This window comes from Podarcis cretensis (assembly GCF_951804945.1).
Source record: "Podarcis cretensis genome assembly, chromosome: 11".
In the NCBI taxonomy this organism is placed as follows: Eukaryota; Metazoa; Chordata; class Lepidosauria; order Squamata; family Lacertidae; genus Podarcis; species Podarcis cretensis.
This window is the reverse complement of record NC_137180.1, coordinates 51,107,425-51,123,570: the sequence shown is the minus strand read 5'-3', so window position 1 is coordinate 51,123,570 and position 16,146 is coordinate 51,107,425. Positions and strand designations below refer to the sequence as shown.

At 43.1% G+C, this 16,146-nt stretch overlaps 1 protein-coding gene and 1 long non-coding RNA gene across 11 annotated transcripts in view; one reads left to right on the top strand and one right to left on the bottom strand.

Annotated features, from left to right (window-relative positions):
• The window catches only part of NEDD4L (NEDD4 like E3 ubiquitin protein ligase), a 260,860-nt gene extending 245,332 nt beyond the window's left edge, over positions 1 to 15,528 (top strand). For all 10 annotated transcript variants that reach the window (XM_079994713.1, XM_079994715.1, XM_079994714.1 and 7 more), the window contains 9 exons: positions 1,789 to 1,859; positions 4,582 to 4,677; positions 10,243 to 10,316; positions 11,513 to 11,573; positions 12,418 to 12,477; positions 12,903 to 13,010; positions 13,224 to 13,320; positions 13,650 to 13,722; positions 15,068 to 15,528. In XM_079994713.1, coding sequence (XP_079850839.1) covers positions 1,789 to 1,859; positions 4,582 to 4,677; positions 10,243 to 10,316; positions 11,513 to 11,573; positions 12,418 to 12,477; positions 12,903 to 13,010; positions 13,224 to 13,320; positions 13,650 to 13,722; positions 15,068 to 15,170 — 743 coding nt within the window. In that variant the 3' untranslated portion in view covers positions 15,171 to 15,528. The remainder of the gene's footprint in view (positions 1 to 1,788; positions 1,860 to 4,581; positions 4,678 to 10,242; positions 10,317 to 11,512; positions 11,574 to 12,417; positions 12,478 to 12,902; positions 13,011 to 13,223; positions 13,321 to 13,649; positions 13,723 to 15,067) is intronic.
• On the bottom strand, positions 8,070 to 8,554 carry LOC307226467. The gene is made up of 2 exons (XR_013843454.1): positions 8,488 to 8,554; positions 8,070 to 8,420 (listed from the first exon to the last, which is right to left on the bottom strand). It is a non-coding gene; the product is annotated as an uncharacterized lncRNA (long non-coding RNA).
• Positions 15,529 to 16,146: the final 618 nt, after the last annotated feature.

Genomic DNA, 16,146 nt, shown 5'->3' with positions numbered 1-16,146 from the left:
GGGAAACTAAAAACCTGCAGTTGGGTGTAACCTTATGTACCTTTCCCTTTTGGAAACTGCCATTGGTCTTTTTTGCACCTCTTAATAAGCCAAAATATGGCTTACTGAGATGGTGCACAAAGAGTTTGCAGCTCCTCAACGATCTTCTTAACCCATCGGTAGGCAAACTAAGGCCCAGGGGCTGGATCCGGCCCAATCACCTTCTAGATCCGACCCGCGGATTGTCCAGGAATCAGCGTATTTTTACATGAGTAGAATGTTCCAGTTACAGATAGGTAGCCGTGTTGGTCTGCCATAGTCAAAACAAAATAAAAGAAAAAAATTCCTTCCAGTAGATGTGTATCTGAAGAAGTGTGCATGCACACGAAAGCTCATACCTAGAACTAACTTAGTTGGTCTTTAAGGTGCTACTGGAAGGAATTTTTTTCTTTTATTTTGTTATGAGTAGAATGTGTCCTTTTATTTAAAATGCATCTCTGGGTTATTTGTGGGGCATAGGAATTCATTCATTTATTTATTTTCCCAAAATATAGTCCGGCCCCCCACAAGGTCTGAGGGACAGTGGACCAACCCCCTGCTGAAAAAGTTTGCTGACCCCTGTTCTTAACCCCTGCACGCAGCATTTCATGTATCAAATGGCGCAATCACTAAAACATGCACGTTTACACCCAAAAACTTTAATCCAACATCTTAGATCAAGGAACGAAAGTGCTTACTCACTGCAGGCTAAAGCAAAGCGGCAGTTATGCAAAACATCGCTAGGATATAAACCAACGTTTTAACTTTGCTTTCTGAAGAGCTGTGTAAGTTACGTAGGTTTAGTGACTCTGTTCCACCAGTCTCCATCGTTCTCCTTCCCCTGTGCAGGGCACTGGCGAGCTTTGGGCTTGCGGCCATGGGGCCCTGCCCCTCTTCCCACCTGCCTTTCCCAGAGATGCAAAAGGGCTTCTTTCCCACACGACTATTGTTTGCCATTTGGGACCCCCTCCCAGGCAGCGGGCTGCTGTTGTTGCCACGTTAAGGCACAGGGACCCCCAAAGTACAGTGCCCAGGGTCCAGTATACCTGAAGGAGCGTCTCCACCCTCATCGTTCTACCCGGACACTGAGGTCCAGCGCCAAGGGCCTTCTGGTGGTTCCCTCGCTGCGAGAAGCCAAGTTACAGGGAACCAGGCAGAGGGCCTTCTCTGTAGTGGCACCCACCCTGTGGAACGCCCTCCCACCAGATGTCAAAGAGTAAAACAACTACCTGACATTTAGAAGACACCTGAAGGCAGCCCTGTTTAGGGAAGCTTTTAATGTTTAATAGACTATTGTATTTTAATATTCTGTTGGAAGCAGCCCAGAGTGGCAGCGGAAACCCAGCCAGATGGACGGGATATAAATAATAAATTGTTTCTTGTTGTTGCTGCTGCTCCGATTCACACGCACACACCCAGGACTGCCCTGAGGAGAGCAACACTCTTGATCAGGATTCTACCTAAGGATTAGAGGGACCAAGTGCCTGTGTCCCATAGCTCTTGGCTTCACTTCAAGTTATCGGCTCGCTCAGTGGGTTGTTAATCCCTGCAAAATGTCCAGTCTTGAATATACTTCAACTAATGGGTGTGTTCTTTTTTCCCTCGACAGTCTGCTGTCATATTTTTGTCTTCTTCTCTTTCTCCCCAGTTCCGCTGGCAGCTTTGCTATGCCTGCCTTGTCTAGATATTTGAAAACGCCCCTTTCTTTTATATATTGCTCTAGAGAGAGGCTACCATTTTAAATTAAACTTTGTTACTTTGCCTGTTCAGGTTTCTTCATTAGGCCTTTCTACAAGATGATGCTGGGAAAGCCAATAACCCTGAAAGACATGGAGTCCGTGGTAAGTGGAAAGCTTATTAGTGTTTTCATTTATGTGCGTTTCTCCATCTCTGGGGAAATTATTAAATGTCAATACTTCCTGGAAGCTTCACAGTTTGAGGCACAAGGGTAGTATTTTTGAGGTTCAGGACAAATGTGTTCCTTAGCTTTTGTTCTTTCTCTGTCTCCAGTGAGGTGTTCCCTTGCCTGACAAGGTAGCAATGTGAAGCCCTTAATGCAATTAAATTCAACAGGAAAAGATTTATGCAATATTTTTTTGCTCAGTACATTCGAATGTGCAAGCGCTCCCTGTAAAAACCACAGCCTTTCCAGACAAACCACAAGCCACTGCAAAAATTTGCTCCTGGCTTACTGCCCATGGCTTTTCTGGGCGAGATGGATCGTGATTCCTGGTTCACACCTAATGCCAAGCCAAACAATGACTTTGATATTGGCATCGAAGCAGCAGCAGGACCAGGGTGGGAGGCAAAGCAGCCACACGCTTAAACTCTGCTTTGGTTTTGCATTACATGCCAAGGTGATACACATGGGCTGGAGAGGCCTGGGTTCAAATTCTCACCCACTGGTACTGAGAGGTCTTATTCCTCTGCTTAACCTACCTCCTAAGGACGCGGGTGGCGCTGTGGGTTAAACCACAGAGCTTAGGACTTGCCGATCAGAAGGTCGGCGGTTCGAATCCCCGCGACGGGGTGAGCTCCTGTTGCTCAGTCCCTGCTCCTGCCAACCTAGCAGTTCGAAAGCACATCAGAGTGCAAGTAGATAAATAGGTACCACTCTGGCAGGAAGGTAAACAGCGTTTCCGTGCGCTGCTCTGGTTTGCCAGAAGCGGCTTAGTCATGCTGGCCACATGACCCAGAAGCTGTACGCTGGTTCCCTTGGCTAGTAAAGCGAGATGAGCACCGCAACCCCAGAGTCGGTCACGACTGGACCTAATGGTCAGGGGTCCCTTTACCTTTAACCTACCTCATAGGATTATTGAGAGGAAACCCAGCTGGGGGGGGGATTGATTTAAATCCTACTTTTTAATCTTCTAAGCTGTCCAGAGTGCTGCTTTTGCGCCAGAAATTTGGAATATAAATGTGTCAATTAATAAATAAGCCATACCTTCTTGGGTGAAAGGCTAGGAACGTGGTTATAGCTCTAACCCCGTGATTGAAGCATGCTGGTGATAACACCAAGGTTACAGGTTCGATCCCCCTATGAGACAGCTGCATTTACCTATATTGCAGGGGGTTGGACTAGATTAGCCTCTGGGGGGGTGTCCCTTCCAACTCTACAATTCTGTGATTCTGTGTGTGCTTATTAATTGACAATGGGCATAAAGTGAATGTGCATTTAGATATTTATCTGAATGCGCACCTAGGTGAGGATGCAACCTCTGCGCACTCTGTGGTGCTCACTTCCAATATGCATTCTAATGCCATTCCCCACCCACATTTTTGTGCAACTAGTTACCTTGTTTATATGGAACATAAGTCCAGGTCAAAAGGAAATGATGGACCATCCAAATCTCTGTACATACAATGCTTAAGGACAACGTGTACATATCTATAGAAGGCTGGTGCAATGTACCAAGTTATTCATTTCGTACCCAAAATAATTCCTGCTGCTCTGTGGGACATCTTTGGGAGAAGAAAAGCCTAAGGAATAAACCCTACACAAATCCAGAGCTGAGTCCCTAAGACGGTTGGATGGTGTCCTGTACACCTCTTTCTGTCAACTCCTGCAGCCAGACGGGTGCCAAACGTCTTGCTCTGCTTTTCTTTGGACTATATCAGTGAGGCTGAGAGGGGGGGTCTTGTCATCTGGGTAGCCCAGGACCTCCATACACACTGCCCAGGCTTGCACCCCGGGGAGGTCATTTTGTTGCTGCTAACACAGCAAAAACAACATGGGAGGCTGTAGAATTACCAGCCAACAACCCCAAAGAATGCACGCACAGAGGAGAAAGGCCCCTGATTCAGATATTAATGGATCAGGACAAAAGAACAAAAACAAAACAGTGAGTGGTGTGTGCCAGTATTTTTATTCTTGTCGTGTTACCTCATATAGGTTTGTACTGAATTGTGTTCCTTGCATTGAAAGGAGGCTCTTTGATCCAGCAAAGGCTTTCATCAGTGGAACAGCGCGAGAGGCGATTTTTGCCTATTTCCCCCTCCTTCTGGCACTTTCCTCTCCTGTTCCAAAGTCTCCTTTAACCCACTGGAGGTGGAAAAGGGGGAGACGGGCGACTGCATGAAGCAAAATCCAGCAAAAAGTGCCTCTCCCCCTGTTCTCTGATGGAAACCCCTGCTGGATCAAAGAGCTCTCCATCAACACACAGGACACCACTGGATCCCTCCATAGTATAAACCCTTTGCTGGCCACGCCAACTGTAAATTTAAAACAACAATGTGAATAATGGCAAACCAAGGCAGAATAAACACACATTTTAAAAATAACGACAAGGTATCAGAATAACTAATAGGATCAAAAAGTTGTTTCTGCGCTAGCCGAGAGATGCTGGAAGCTTCAGATTATCAATCCTGTCTGCCAGAAGTTGCAGTTGCCATAATAAAAGCCCAGCAGTGATTTGCAGCACTCATATTTTCACTTGTTGTGAGACATTTTCAGAAACTGCAGTTATTTATTTTGTTATTTTTCTTACCCACGAATTGCTGTAAAGTCTTTTGCTGTCTTTTGGGGGGGAAATGATTAATGGGAACCGCTACCATTACTTATAGGACAGTGAATATTACAACTCCTTGAAATGGATCCTGGAAAACGACCCCACAGAGTTGGATCTCATGTTTTGCATAGATGAAGAAAACTTTGGGCAGGTATGTGAGAGTTGTTCCAATTACTGCATTTGTTCTTTTGAGATGTTGGCCTGTGGTATGTATTCAGCATCACATAAGCCATTGAAGAGCATGCCTCACCCCAGGGATGGAGAACCAGATGTGTGACAATGGCCTCAATGTGTAAACTCGAGGCTGATAATATCAGTAGCAATTTTCAGGAGAACATTTAAAAACTGCTAGCCAGAAGATACTTAACTATTCCTCAGTGACCACCATTGCAGTTGGTTAAGACTGTTGATGGGCTCCCAAATGAGACAATATGCAGTCCTTATTGGGGAAAGAAGTTAGGATTGCAACCGAGAGAAAATGCTTTAATCTTGGCATCTGAGAATGGCAAAGCATCTTCCAGATTTTCCAATGAAGGCCTTTTGTAGAAGACCAGAATGAATAATGGGTGTGTAGCAAGTCGAATGGTTTTATATTACTTTTGCCTTGCTTTGGCACTGCATTTTCCAAATAATGAATGTCTTCTAGTGCCTTCAAGATAGCGTCAGATTTTTTTCAAAGGGTTCCAAGAACTAAGCACAGCAATCTCAAGAAAATGTTGCTTTCGGGTGGAGTAGACTTCAGCAGAAATACAGCCAGTCCAAAGTATTGTTGGAGGCCCCTGTGGCCAGTGTGGGAACGATATATAGAAATGATGTGTCTGCATAGTGAGGATGACTAATGGCGTCCCATGAGCTTCTGGTTGGCCCCTGTGAGAACAGAAGCAGTAGTACTAGTTGAGCCATGGCCTGATCCAGCCAGGGATGTTCTTGTGTTCTTATGGCAGAAGCGACATATTTTGCTGTCTTGTGTCAAGAAAGGTTTAGAAGCCCTGATTCCTATACCCATACTGTGTGGTTGAGGTCTTGGTTTGTTCAGTTCACCAGGTTCTTGATAATGGAAATCTATTATTTTATATTTGACTTTCAGTGTTTTAAAAGTTAAAACAGCAATTCTGAATATTTAAAACTGAGTTTCCCCCCATCATGATTCAGACAACCGTAACATAACATAGTGCATTCGAAGTCTGTGTTTGCTTGCTTTTTGCTTCGGCTTCAACAGTTTCTCATTTTACTTTCTTACCACCGGGGAGCTGAGAGCTTCGCACAAAGGGATTCTTGTTGAGAGAAGCGATGTGCAATTTAGGAGACAAAAGTCATAATAACTTGTAAAGGTTTTGCAAAATTAGAACTGTGTTGTCGAGTGCGATAGTTGCACAGTACAATGACTATACAATGAGTTGAATAGTCTACAACTCATTCACTCCAGAAAAATTCAGCTGGCTTTAATGCAGAACTAATTTGAAGTAAATAGGTTGTGAATTGCAATCGCCTGTATGTCTTAGGGCAGGTGCATTATAGGAGACCTAGTGAAATGTACCCTCAAACGTGGCCTTAAAGATGGTTTGCTGCTACCTGAGCAGTTGCTTGCCCCACCTTCTTCCTAATTACCGTATTTTTCCGTGTATAGGTTTTTCCCCTTAAAAAAATGTCAAAAATTAGGGGGTGTCTTATAGACGGAAAAATACGATATTCTCTAGCATTAACCTCCTTTCTTTCTTTTCCATTGCACTGGGAAGATGGACAGCGACACAAGATAATTGGAATCTGTCCTTGGCTCTCCTATGTGTCATCGTCCTTTTCCCTTTCTGCTTAAAGAAATGCTCTTTCAAATGTCTCATTTGTTCTGTCTTTGCTGCTCTCTCTCCTCCAGATAACAGTTCTGGGGCTTTGATTCTTGCATGTGGTTTCTCCAGGCTAATTATTGCTAAGCATTTGCCCCATTGGGCTTTGCTTTCTTTCAGTCTGCTGCTTCCTCTTTAATTATCTGTAAATTTTTGCACATCGTTTGTCTTTCATGTTTTTTAAGTGGCTCTTGCGTTGGGGGAGGGGGTAATAATAATGAATGAGTTAGGAGCAGTGTGTGGCATTGGTGCTCAGGTTTATTCTAAGCTTTTTGCCATGTGGTGTTCCTCCTCTTCGCAGACAATGTTCTGGTAGGAAGTGTTCATACAGGCAGTACCCAAATATATTTGGGGGGTTATTATTTCTTTTAGAAACCAATCCATGTGTTCTTCTTCATTCTAATACATTTGACATTCTGTTCTATCCATTTTGACCATGCATTTGGGTGTGCAAGAGAGCACCTCTTTTTTTGTTTGCGGAGGGGTTGCTAATTTTTTTTTATAAGATTTACATCGAGTGTTTAAACTCCAAACATTGCTGCCATGCAATCTCCATTGATTTCAAGAGGTTATAGTACTGCAGGCTTGACAACAGTGTGGTGTCGCAACTAGAGTGTTGGACTGAGAGTTAGGAGACACGGGTTTGAATCTCCGCTCTTCTATGCAGCTTGCATGGGCCAATCATTTTCTCTCAGCCTAACAGACCTCATAGGGTTTTTTGTGAGGATAAAACCTGGGGGGGGGGGTGAGAGGATACAGTGCACCCCACCTTGATCTCCTTGGAGGAAATGTGAGCTGTCAATGTCACAACTAAATAATAAATAAAAGAAAATGTTATCCCAAAGCTGGGTAAGCCCTCAATTGTCGCTTTGCACAGGTGAGGCAGGCAATAAATAAATTGAGAGTGGGTTTCCTCCACTCTCCTCCATTTGTTTATTTATTTTTCTCCCCCCCCCCCATGCAAAACTACAATTGTGTTAGCAAAATAAGCATAAGATGTGAGTTACCTGTACAGTACTAGGATTCCGGCATCCAAACACCACTATAGATTAGCCAGTTTTGGAAAGGTTATAGAGTGCCACCAATAGGTACCAGAAGTGACCATCGTTTCCTACATATGTAGGACATATGTATCACAACATTAATATGAGCATGACATAGAAATTCCCAACTGTTAATGTGATGAAAACACAATTTACCCAATGTTTCATGAGTGGGAGGGGTATTCCTTCTCCTGGCCATTACCAATATCAGATTATGATTCATCATAGAGCACGCTTCATGAATATATCCCAAGTTTTTAGGAGGACATGAATGCTTTGCTTCCACTATAGTTGAAAGGAGATTCATCTGTTTCTCCCTTCACTTTTATCACACTTGATCTAGTCTAAATGCCAGTCTGAATTTGTATCAGGCCATCCAGGAATTGCAAATCATTGTGGGATTTTCTGGATTCAGCATTCTGCAGCTCGGAATAACTAGGTTATCAACTTTAGATCACTCCTTTGTGCTTCCTATAATGTAAATATTGCAAGAACTTCTCTAGTTTAATGTTCTCTTTTCTCTGATTCTACTTTGGAATTATTATGCTGAAGCAATGTGTAGCCGAATGGAAAATCAGCACTAGCCTTGCGGGAAAGATATATGAGCAACAACTAATTTGGTTAATGGGTTTTCCCTTTAAAAGCGATATGGATTTTCCCCCAAAAAAATTAAGTGTTGCTGGTAAAGAGTGCCAAGCACATTCCTCTATAAAAATTACTCCAAATCATTAAGTATGAAGTATATATTTCATCTTGGAAACATCCTTAAGGCTCATTTCATGCATTGCATGTGTTTATTTATCTGATGATCACAAGGTGGTTCACAACATAAAAACACAAAATATGTAATAAAAACAAGAACAAACCACACCCACAGACACAATTAAAAGAACATAGAACGTTAATCAGCCAAAGGCCTGGTTAAAGAGAAACGTTTTTGCTTGGTACATAGAAATATGTAATGAAAGGGGCATTACATAGGGGACATTTTTCAGACGGAGGACGACATTCTTTCAAGGGTGACCTTCTGAGGGTGATCTGGAGGCAAGGTCAGGAAGAACAGATGCAGTTCTTAACCTTTGTCCAGTAGGCTATATCTCAGCCGTGCAAAAGTCAAAAGGCTTCTTATCCACAAGCAAGCAACCAACCAACCAACCAACCAACAAACACATATCGCCATCTTCTATGCAGGAAACCAAGAGGAATTTTCACAGTTGGAAGGGCACATTCCAACTAGGTAGAATCTAGGGCTGGGCAATATCTAGTTTTCAATATTGCAATGTATCACCAGCTAAACATTGCTATATACGGATATATCACAATGTCGGGAATGAGGATAGAGCCACGTTGAAGCATTGGCTGGCCTCCCAGTTTTCCCCACGTTGTGATTTTTACATAGCGCACACATGCGCACACACACATCATGGTTTGCAATATATTGCCAGGTCAAAAATTATGAAACCATCATCACAATATGGACTTCAAACCGGTTTTGGATGATATATTGATATATCACCCAGCCCTAGTAGAAGCACTCAAGGAAAGCTAGCAATGGGTATAGCATGGGGAGAGTCTCAAGTCCCAGACTGAAAGGGGGGGGGGGGCTGTATTTGTCCACCAGGCCTGAGGTCCCCAATCCCTGCGTTACACAGTGGCAAACTCAGGTTTGCCATCCGATGCATATTCCAACATGTGAGCTGCAGTCCATCTCAGCTGCCTGGCAAACATTCACCGGTCTTATTCATATGTTTGCAAACACATTTTCCCATATGCGTGTTTTCAAGCAGCGGTAGATAACATGGTGCCCTCCAAGGTGTTGTTAGATTCCCATCAGTCCCAGCTGATCACCATTGGTCACGTTGGACCGATGGACCGAGCTGTAGTCCAACAATATCTAGAGGGCACACCGTTGAAGAAGTGTTTGGATTTGATATCCCACTATCACTACCCGAAGGAGTCTCAAAGCGGCCAACATTCTCCTTTCCCTTCCTGCCCCACAACAAACACTGTGAGGTGAGTGGGGCTGAGAGACTTCAGAGAAGTGTGACTGGCCCAAAGTCACCCAGCAGCTGCATGTGGAGGAGCGGGGAAGCGAACCCGGTTCACCAGATTACGAGTCCATCGCTCTTAACCACTACACCACACCTGTGTGATATATCTAAAATGTAATGTGTGAAATGGATCTCCCACTGCCTGCATTATATTACGTAAACTTCTTGAACGGAGAATCTGTCTTTTCCTCCCTAACGTTCGTTACTCTGCAAGGCTGCCAGGTATATATTGGTGGGAATAAATAGATAGGCTCCTAGACACAAGGCAGGCCCCTTTGACAGCAGGAGGCCTCACCATCACTAAATGGGGATTGATTGATTTATGGGATGCTCAAGCTGTTCTGCAAGAGCCAATTCTATGGGTACCGTTGATGCTTTTTATCCTGGGACCATTAGAGGGCAGCTGTGTTGAGTCTTCTGAAGAGATGCCAAACAGCACATGAAGAGGCACCCCTTAAGCTGCCATCCAAGTCCCTGCTGAACACTATCAAATTCTTTATAACTGAGCAGATGACATGCCAATCTGCTTTCCCTTGAATTTGCTAACGAAATCGTGGTGCTGAATTCTGATTTATCCATTACTTCACATCCATTTGTCCTCCTCAAGGTCATCCTTAAGCATAAAACATTTTGACCAGCAAAACACAACCCTCCATAGACATTAAAAATTCAGAGAGCTTGTTCATTAAAATGTAATAAATTGGTGCCTGAAAGCTGTAGCAATACTTTTCTACAGATGTCTCCTTATAGCTAATGCATTTTTGTTTTGTTTTGTTTACAGACATATCAAGTCGACTTGAAGCCGAATGGATCAGAAATCACAGTCACAAATGAAAACAAAAGGGAATACATTGAGTATGTATGTGTGTGTGTGTCTATGTACTCAATGTGGTGTTTAACAGCCATAGCAGTTTAGCTATTCAAACTGGACTTCAAAGATAATAATAATTTATTATTTATACCCCGCCCATCTGGCTGAGTTTCCCCAGCCACTCTGGGCGCCTCCCAATCAAGTGTTACAAACAATACAGCATTAAATATTAAAAACTTCCCTAAAGAGGGCTGCCTTCAGATGTCTTTTAAGATAAGATAGCTGTTTATTTCCTTGACATCTGATGGGAGGGTGTTCCACAGGACGGGCGCCACTACCAAGAAGGCCCTCTGCCCGGTTCCCTACCTCACTTCTCACAATGAGGGAACCGCCAGAAGGCCCTTGGCGCTGGATCTCAGTGTCCAGACTGAATGATGGGGGTGGAGATGACTTCACTAGACGCCATTCCCAGATTAAAACCCAATTTTTCTTTTAAAATAAAAAGCAACCAATGGGAGATGTACGGAGGAGCAGAAGAAAAGTTGTTAGGGAAAAATCTGCTTTTTTGTTGAGTAGTGGCCAGCTAGCCACACTCCAGATTAAAGCCTTCCAAAATGGAAAAGAATGACCCCGGAACTCGGCATAACATCTTGTTTGGTCCTTCCTCTGAAATACAGGCATGTTAAATGAAGGGAGGCACCAAATTCCCACTGTTTTGTTTTTTTTTATGGAGAGATTAATCTTCTTTCAGCCAAATAATGGTAAAACAGACTACAATCTCCATAGGAACCGCAAGATTAACTTCATGCCATCTCTGCATGGCATACCTCTTAATATGGAAAGGGCATATCTGAAGCACTTTGAAGCATGTGCGCGCAAAGCTATTTAAATGTCAGGCTGTAAAGTGAAAAAGAGTTTCCTTTGAATTACTCTTTTATGCTCATCAGTAATTTTCCTCCTCCACCATCTCATTGGTTTCCCAAAGGAAATCTGAGAAATTAATGAAGAGACACACATATTCATGAGCTCAGCAAATGATATCGGAGCTGCAGCTGAAATGGGGAGGATTGTGTTTGCCTCATTTGTTCTGTTTACATTTTTTTCTTAGTTTGACAAAAGATTACTGGAGCCGTAAATGGGAAGGCAGAAAAGCATTAGGGTAGTTAAGATATTTAAACGATCTCTCTTATGCCTCCTAATGAAAGTGCTATTTCTCTCTCTCTCTCTTTGTGTACTGCAGCTTAGTCATCCAGTGGAGGTTTGTCAACCGGGTTCAGAAGCAAATGAATGCATTTCTGGAGGTAAGTTCCTTCAGTAAACCTCCTTCTGTTTAGCTGTGTGGTCTGCATTTATTGGAGTAGGGCAGCCAGACTTTGGTGGCCTTCAAATAAGCAGCAAAGTATGCCAGAGATACAGCACAGAAAGTAATCATAGCCAGATTAAGACATGCTGAGGCCCTAAGCGATGTCAGGTTTAAGAGACCACGTCACACTACTCCCCAAAAGGTGTGTTATTCTAACAGAATGGACCACAAAAATACAAATAATATATTTATATATATGTTTGCACATATACTGGTACGAAGGCGAGGATGCAACAGAAAACAAACTACAAGTGTATCTTTGCAAGAAGCTTACTTGCAAATTAAATACCTTTATAAGAAAATGCCCGATGATTTTTAGCATATATGAAAACTATATTCTAGTCATTTCTACAGATGTATAAACACAACATGGCAAAGAGTTGTGTAGCCATTCAATATATTTTTGTCACATCAGAACGATGATGTCTGTTTTCCCTGTTTCCTTATTTTGTTTTACTTTACCAAAAGTAAAATTTGCACTGTCCACTTTTATCTCTGCCCCCCCACCTCAGACATGTAACCCCCAGAAAAGGAGGGTTGCCCAGAAGCAAATCTGCCCCTCAGGCAGAAAAAGGCACCCCACCACTGCTTTTATACTAAAAAATAAGTACACTGCTTAGGTCTTAAAGGAAACACAAAGTTTCTAATTTAAAAGCTGTTTGCTGTAGCTTTCGTCTTGAATGAATTGTTTTCTCATGTACTTGCAACTGAAAAACCTGAGACTCTGCCTTATTTAATGGAAGAACGTTGTCATTCATTCGGTATATATTTGTGCTTTTCAGGGTTTCACAGAGCTCCTGCCTACTGACCTGATTAAGATTTTTGATGAAAATGAGCTGGAGGTTAGTTGCCTTTCATTCTTACAACAGCATCAGAAAGCTAGTTATATTATTTTTATTCGGTGCAAATAAATAAATAAATGTGGACAGGAACCCTGCAAGTATCTATCAGCAAGCCCTTGTCTTTATTATTAAGAATTTGTGGAAAAAATTCTTGATAATGCATGGGTGTGTTTTCAGAGGCTTCAGTCCAGCTACACATCAATGTAAGTTAATTTTTCAGGCTTCCTAAGAATCAATACAATAGTATTTGATGAGTATGACTCCATATGTATCTTGCTGGTAGAAACTCTGCAAGAACTATGGCAGAAGGTGGCAGGGTGGAGATCTTCCGCATGTATCTTGATAAGCCTGTTAAACCTATGGCAAATACTTGTAGTGTAGCAGCTGATACCCATCTCTCAAAAACTTCATTCGTTCTTCCGCAGTTGCTAATGTGTGGCCTTGGCGATGTTGATGTCAATGACTGGAGACAGCACACCATCTACAAGAACGGATATTGTCCAAACCATCCTGTCATTCAGTGGTACTGGAAGGTAACACTGTAATTCTCAGTATAAACTGTTGCCTTCTTTCTTAACTTTGATTCTGTCCTCTAACCAACTGTTGACCTCTGGTCACTTCTTAAAATGTGCATGACAGTTCGTGGAAAGACCTCTCTGCCTGTTTCTCAGATTGCACTATCAGTGACAACACTGGGGTTTTTGGCTGTGCCTCCGTTAAGTTTCCACAACTGTCTTGTTTTATAGGCTGTTCTGCTGATGGATGCTGAGAAACGTATCCGGCTATTGCAATTTGTAACTGGGACGTCAAGAGTGCCTATGAATGGATTTGCTGAACTTTACGGTGAGTTAAACCAAATGCATCCTGATAGCTTTTGACAAAATGTTCTGCAAAGATAGCAAACACAAACCCTGAACAGTCAAGTTTATGCTTCCACTGACCTTTCTAAGCTTGTCGGCACCTCTTTTTTGCCAGAGTCTAGGTTGTTGCTCGTCACTGGGGCCACAACGGGATGAGCATTTTGCCACTTTGTGTGACACACACACAGTCAGGGGAAAACCTGCCCAGCAAGAGTGCACACCTTCCTAGAGTCACTGGTGTGTAGACTGTAACAGGCTGCATCTTGCAAAGAGACTCTTTCACATTCATGTGCTTTTTTACCCTTGATCCAGGTTCAAATGGTCCTCAGCTGTTTACAATAGAGCAATGGGGAAGCCCTGAGAAGTTACCCAGAGCTCATACATGGTAAGTCACAAACAAGGTGCATTAAGTCATTTACAGTGATGAAATTTGACATACTAGCTACTTTTAGCTGTGTGTGAGGTTGGGATTATTTTTCTTACATTAGGGTTGCGCATTAATTATTACATTAATGAGTGCCAAAAGCAAATATGAATAATATTGCCATACAACCCTGGCTTCATCTGAGCTGATTCCTTGGGGGGTTCAGAAAGGAACCTAAGCCAAGCTGCCATCTGTGAGAGATGTGGCTTTGACTTTGAATTGCAAATATTCATTTACCGTATTTTTCGCTCTATAGGACGCACTTTTTCCCCTCCAAAAATGAAGGGGAAATGTGTGTGCGTCCTATGGAGCAAATGCAGGCTCCTTGGCTTCAGCGATAGCAACGTGAAGCCTCCAAAGCGCAGAGGGAGTGCTCCCTCCGTGCTCTGGAGGCTTCGTGTTGCTTTCGCTGAAGCCTGGATAGTGAGAGGGGTCGGTGCACACCAACCCCCCTCACTCTCCAGGCTTCAGGGATAGCCGCCTGAAACCTTCGGAGCACAGCGCAAGTTCCCACTGCGTTCCGGAGGCTTCAGGTTCCTTTCGCTGAAGCCAGGAGAGTCTTGCTCTCCCGAAGCCTGCGGAGCACAGCGGGAACTTGCGCTGCGCTCCAAAGGCTTCAGGGATCATTGAGGCTGGCGGTGGGGGAAAGCAGCGCTTCCCCCCACTGCCAGCCCCACAAGCTCAGGGGGCAGCGGGGAAGGCAGCGCGCCGCCTTTGCGCTGCTCCCCGACCTGGTGTTTGAGGCTGGCGGGGGGAGAAAGCAGCGCTTCCCCCCACCAGCCCCAAAGAGCAGGTCGAAAGGAACCCGAAGTCTCCGGAGCCCAGCGGGAACTGCCGCTGTGCTCCGGAGGCTTCGGGTGAACGCACTTTGAACGCACAGAACGCACCTTGTTTTAGAGGGGGAGAACAAGAAAAAAAATTCTCCCCCTCTTTGCGCAGCGCCCCTTCAGCGAAGTGGCAGGAGAAATGGAAGGGGCTCCATTTCTCCTGCCGCTTTGCAGAAGGGGTGCTGAGCAGAGAGGGGGAGAAATTTTTTTTCTTGTTCTCCCCCTCTAAAATAAGGTGCGTCCTATGGTCCGGAATCCTATAGAGCGAAAAATACGGTAGTTCAGAAAGAAGAATAACAAGGAATTTCAAATATGTTGTTGGAGTTAAGAATCCCAAGGCATCCTTTAAAAAGCAACAATGAAAGTGCTATTTGTTGCCACAAGTCCTTTTCCTTAGTGTTGCTACCTGGAAAATGCATGCAGATTTGAAATTAACAGGACACTATAATGACACCTTCTCTCCCCTCTTCCCATTTCAGCTTTAATCGCCTTGACTTACCTCCGTATGACTCTTTTGAAGAATTACGAGAAAAGCTTCTTATGGCTGTTGAAAACGCTCAAGGATTTGAAGGGGTGGATTAAGACGGCGCCTGTTCCGTATTATTACTACTATTGTTGTTATTATTTTTGAAACAAAGATTCTGTTCACGGAGCAAGTTCAGTGTGCTCTTTTCGATTTGCCTGACAAGACATTCACAAGACCCAGAGGCAGAACAAGTTGCACGGTGGTTGGTTCATGGAGCAAACTCTTGTACAGTGCAGACGTCAAAATTGGAAGTAACTTTCTCTCACCTGTGGATAGTATTTCTGAAATTTCCATGGCAAGTTACCAACTGGTGGATGTGTACTCTTGACTACATTTCAGAAGGACTTGTTCTATTTATGTTGTGCCTCTAGGCAAAAGCCCTTAATAAATGTTTTACATACTTTCTAATGACAATGAATGGAATTAATCCTTTTACAGGTAGAGTATTACAGCTCATGTTTACTTTCTAAAAATGATTTAAGACATTTTCAAATTTTATTTCAATACAATTAAACAAAAAGAAGCATATACTGGAAAAAAATGAGCTTACTTCTTTTCCTCACAATTTGTCTATAGACTTGATGCCTGTGGCATTTTAGTTTCGAAAGTACCTCTTTCCCCCCCGTTATTTTTGTTGTTCAGCCTCGTGTCCCCCATCTTTTGGAATCCTAGAAGCAACGTTTTTATAAGGAATTTTCTGCAAATTGGAAGTATTATCAGAATATACCTAATGCCTTTTAATTACATGCATTGAGCTTTCACAGACAACGGAGAGAGAAACAGTGATTCTGATGTAAAGTATTTTATACAAATCAACAGAATATTTACAAGAGGATCGTAACACAGCATGCCAAATCTCTCATTCAATAAGGAAATTGTTTCATTATTCTTTAATAATATTGATATGTATTATATAGCTCTTTTGGTGATGGAGATGGCATTATTGTCTTGGGGGGGGTATGCTTAATCCTGCTGCTTACCTTTTGTACAGTGACTGTTTAATTCTCTACTCTTTGCAATGGAGGCATTCTG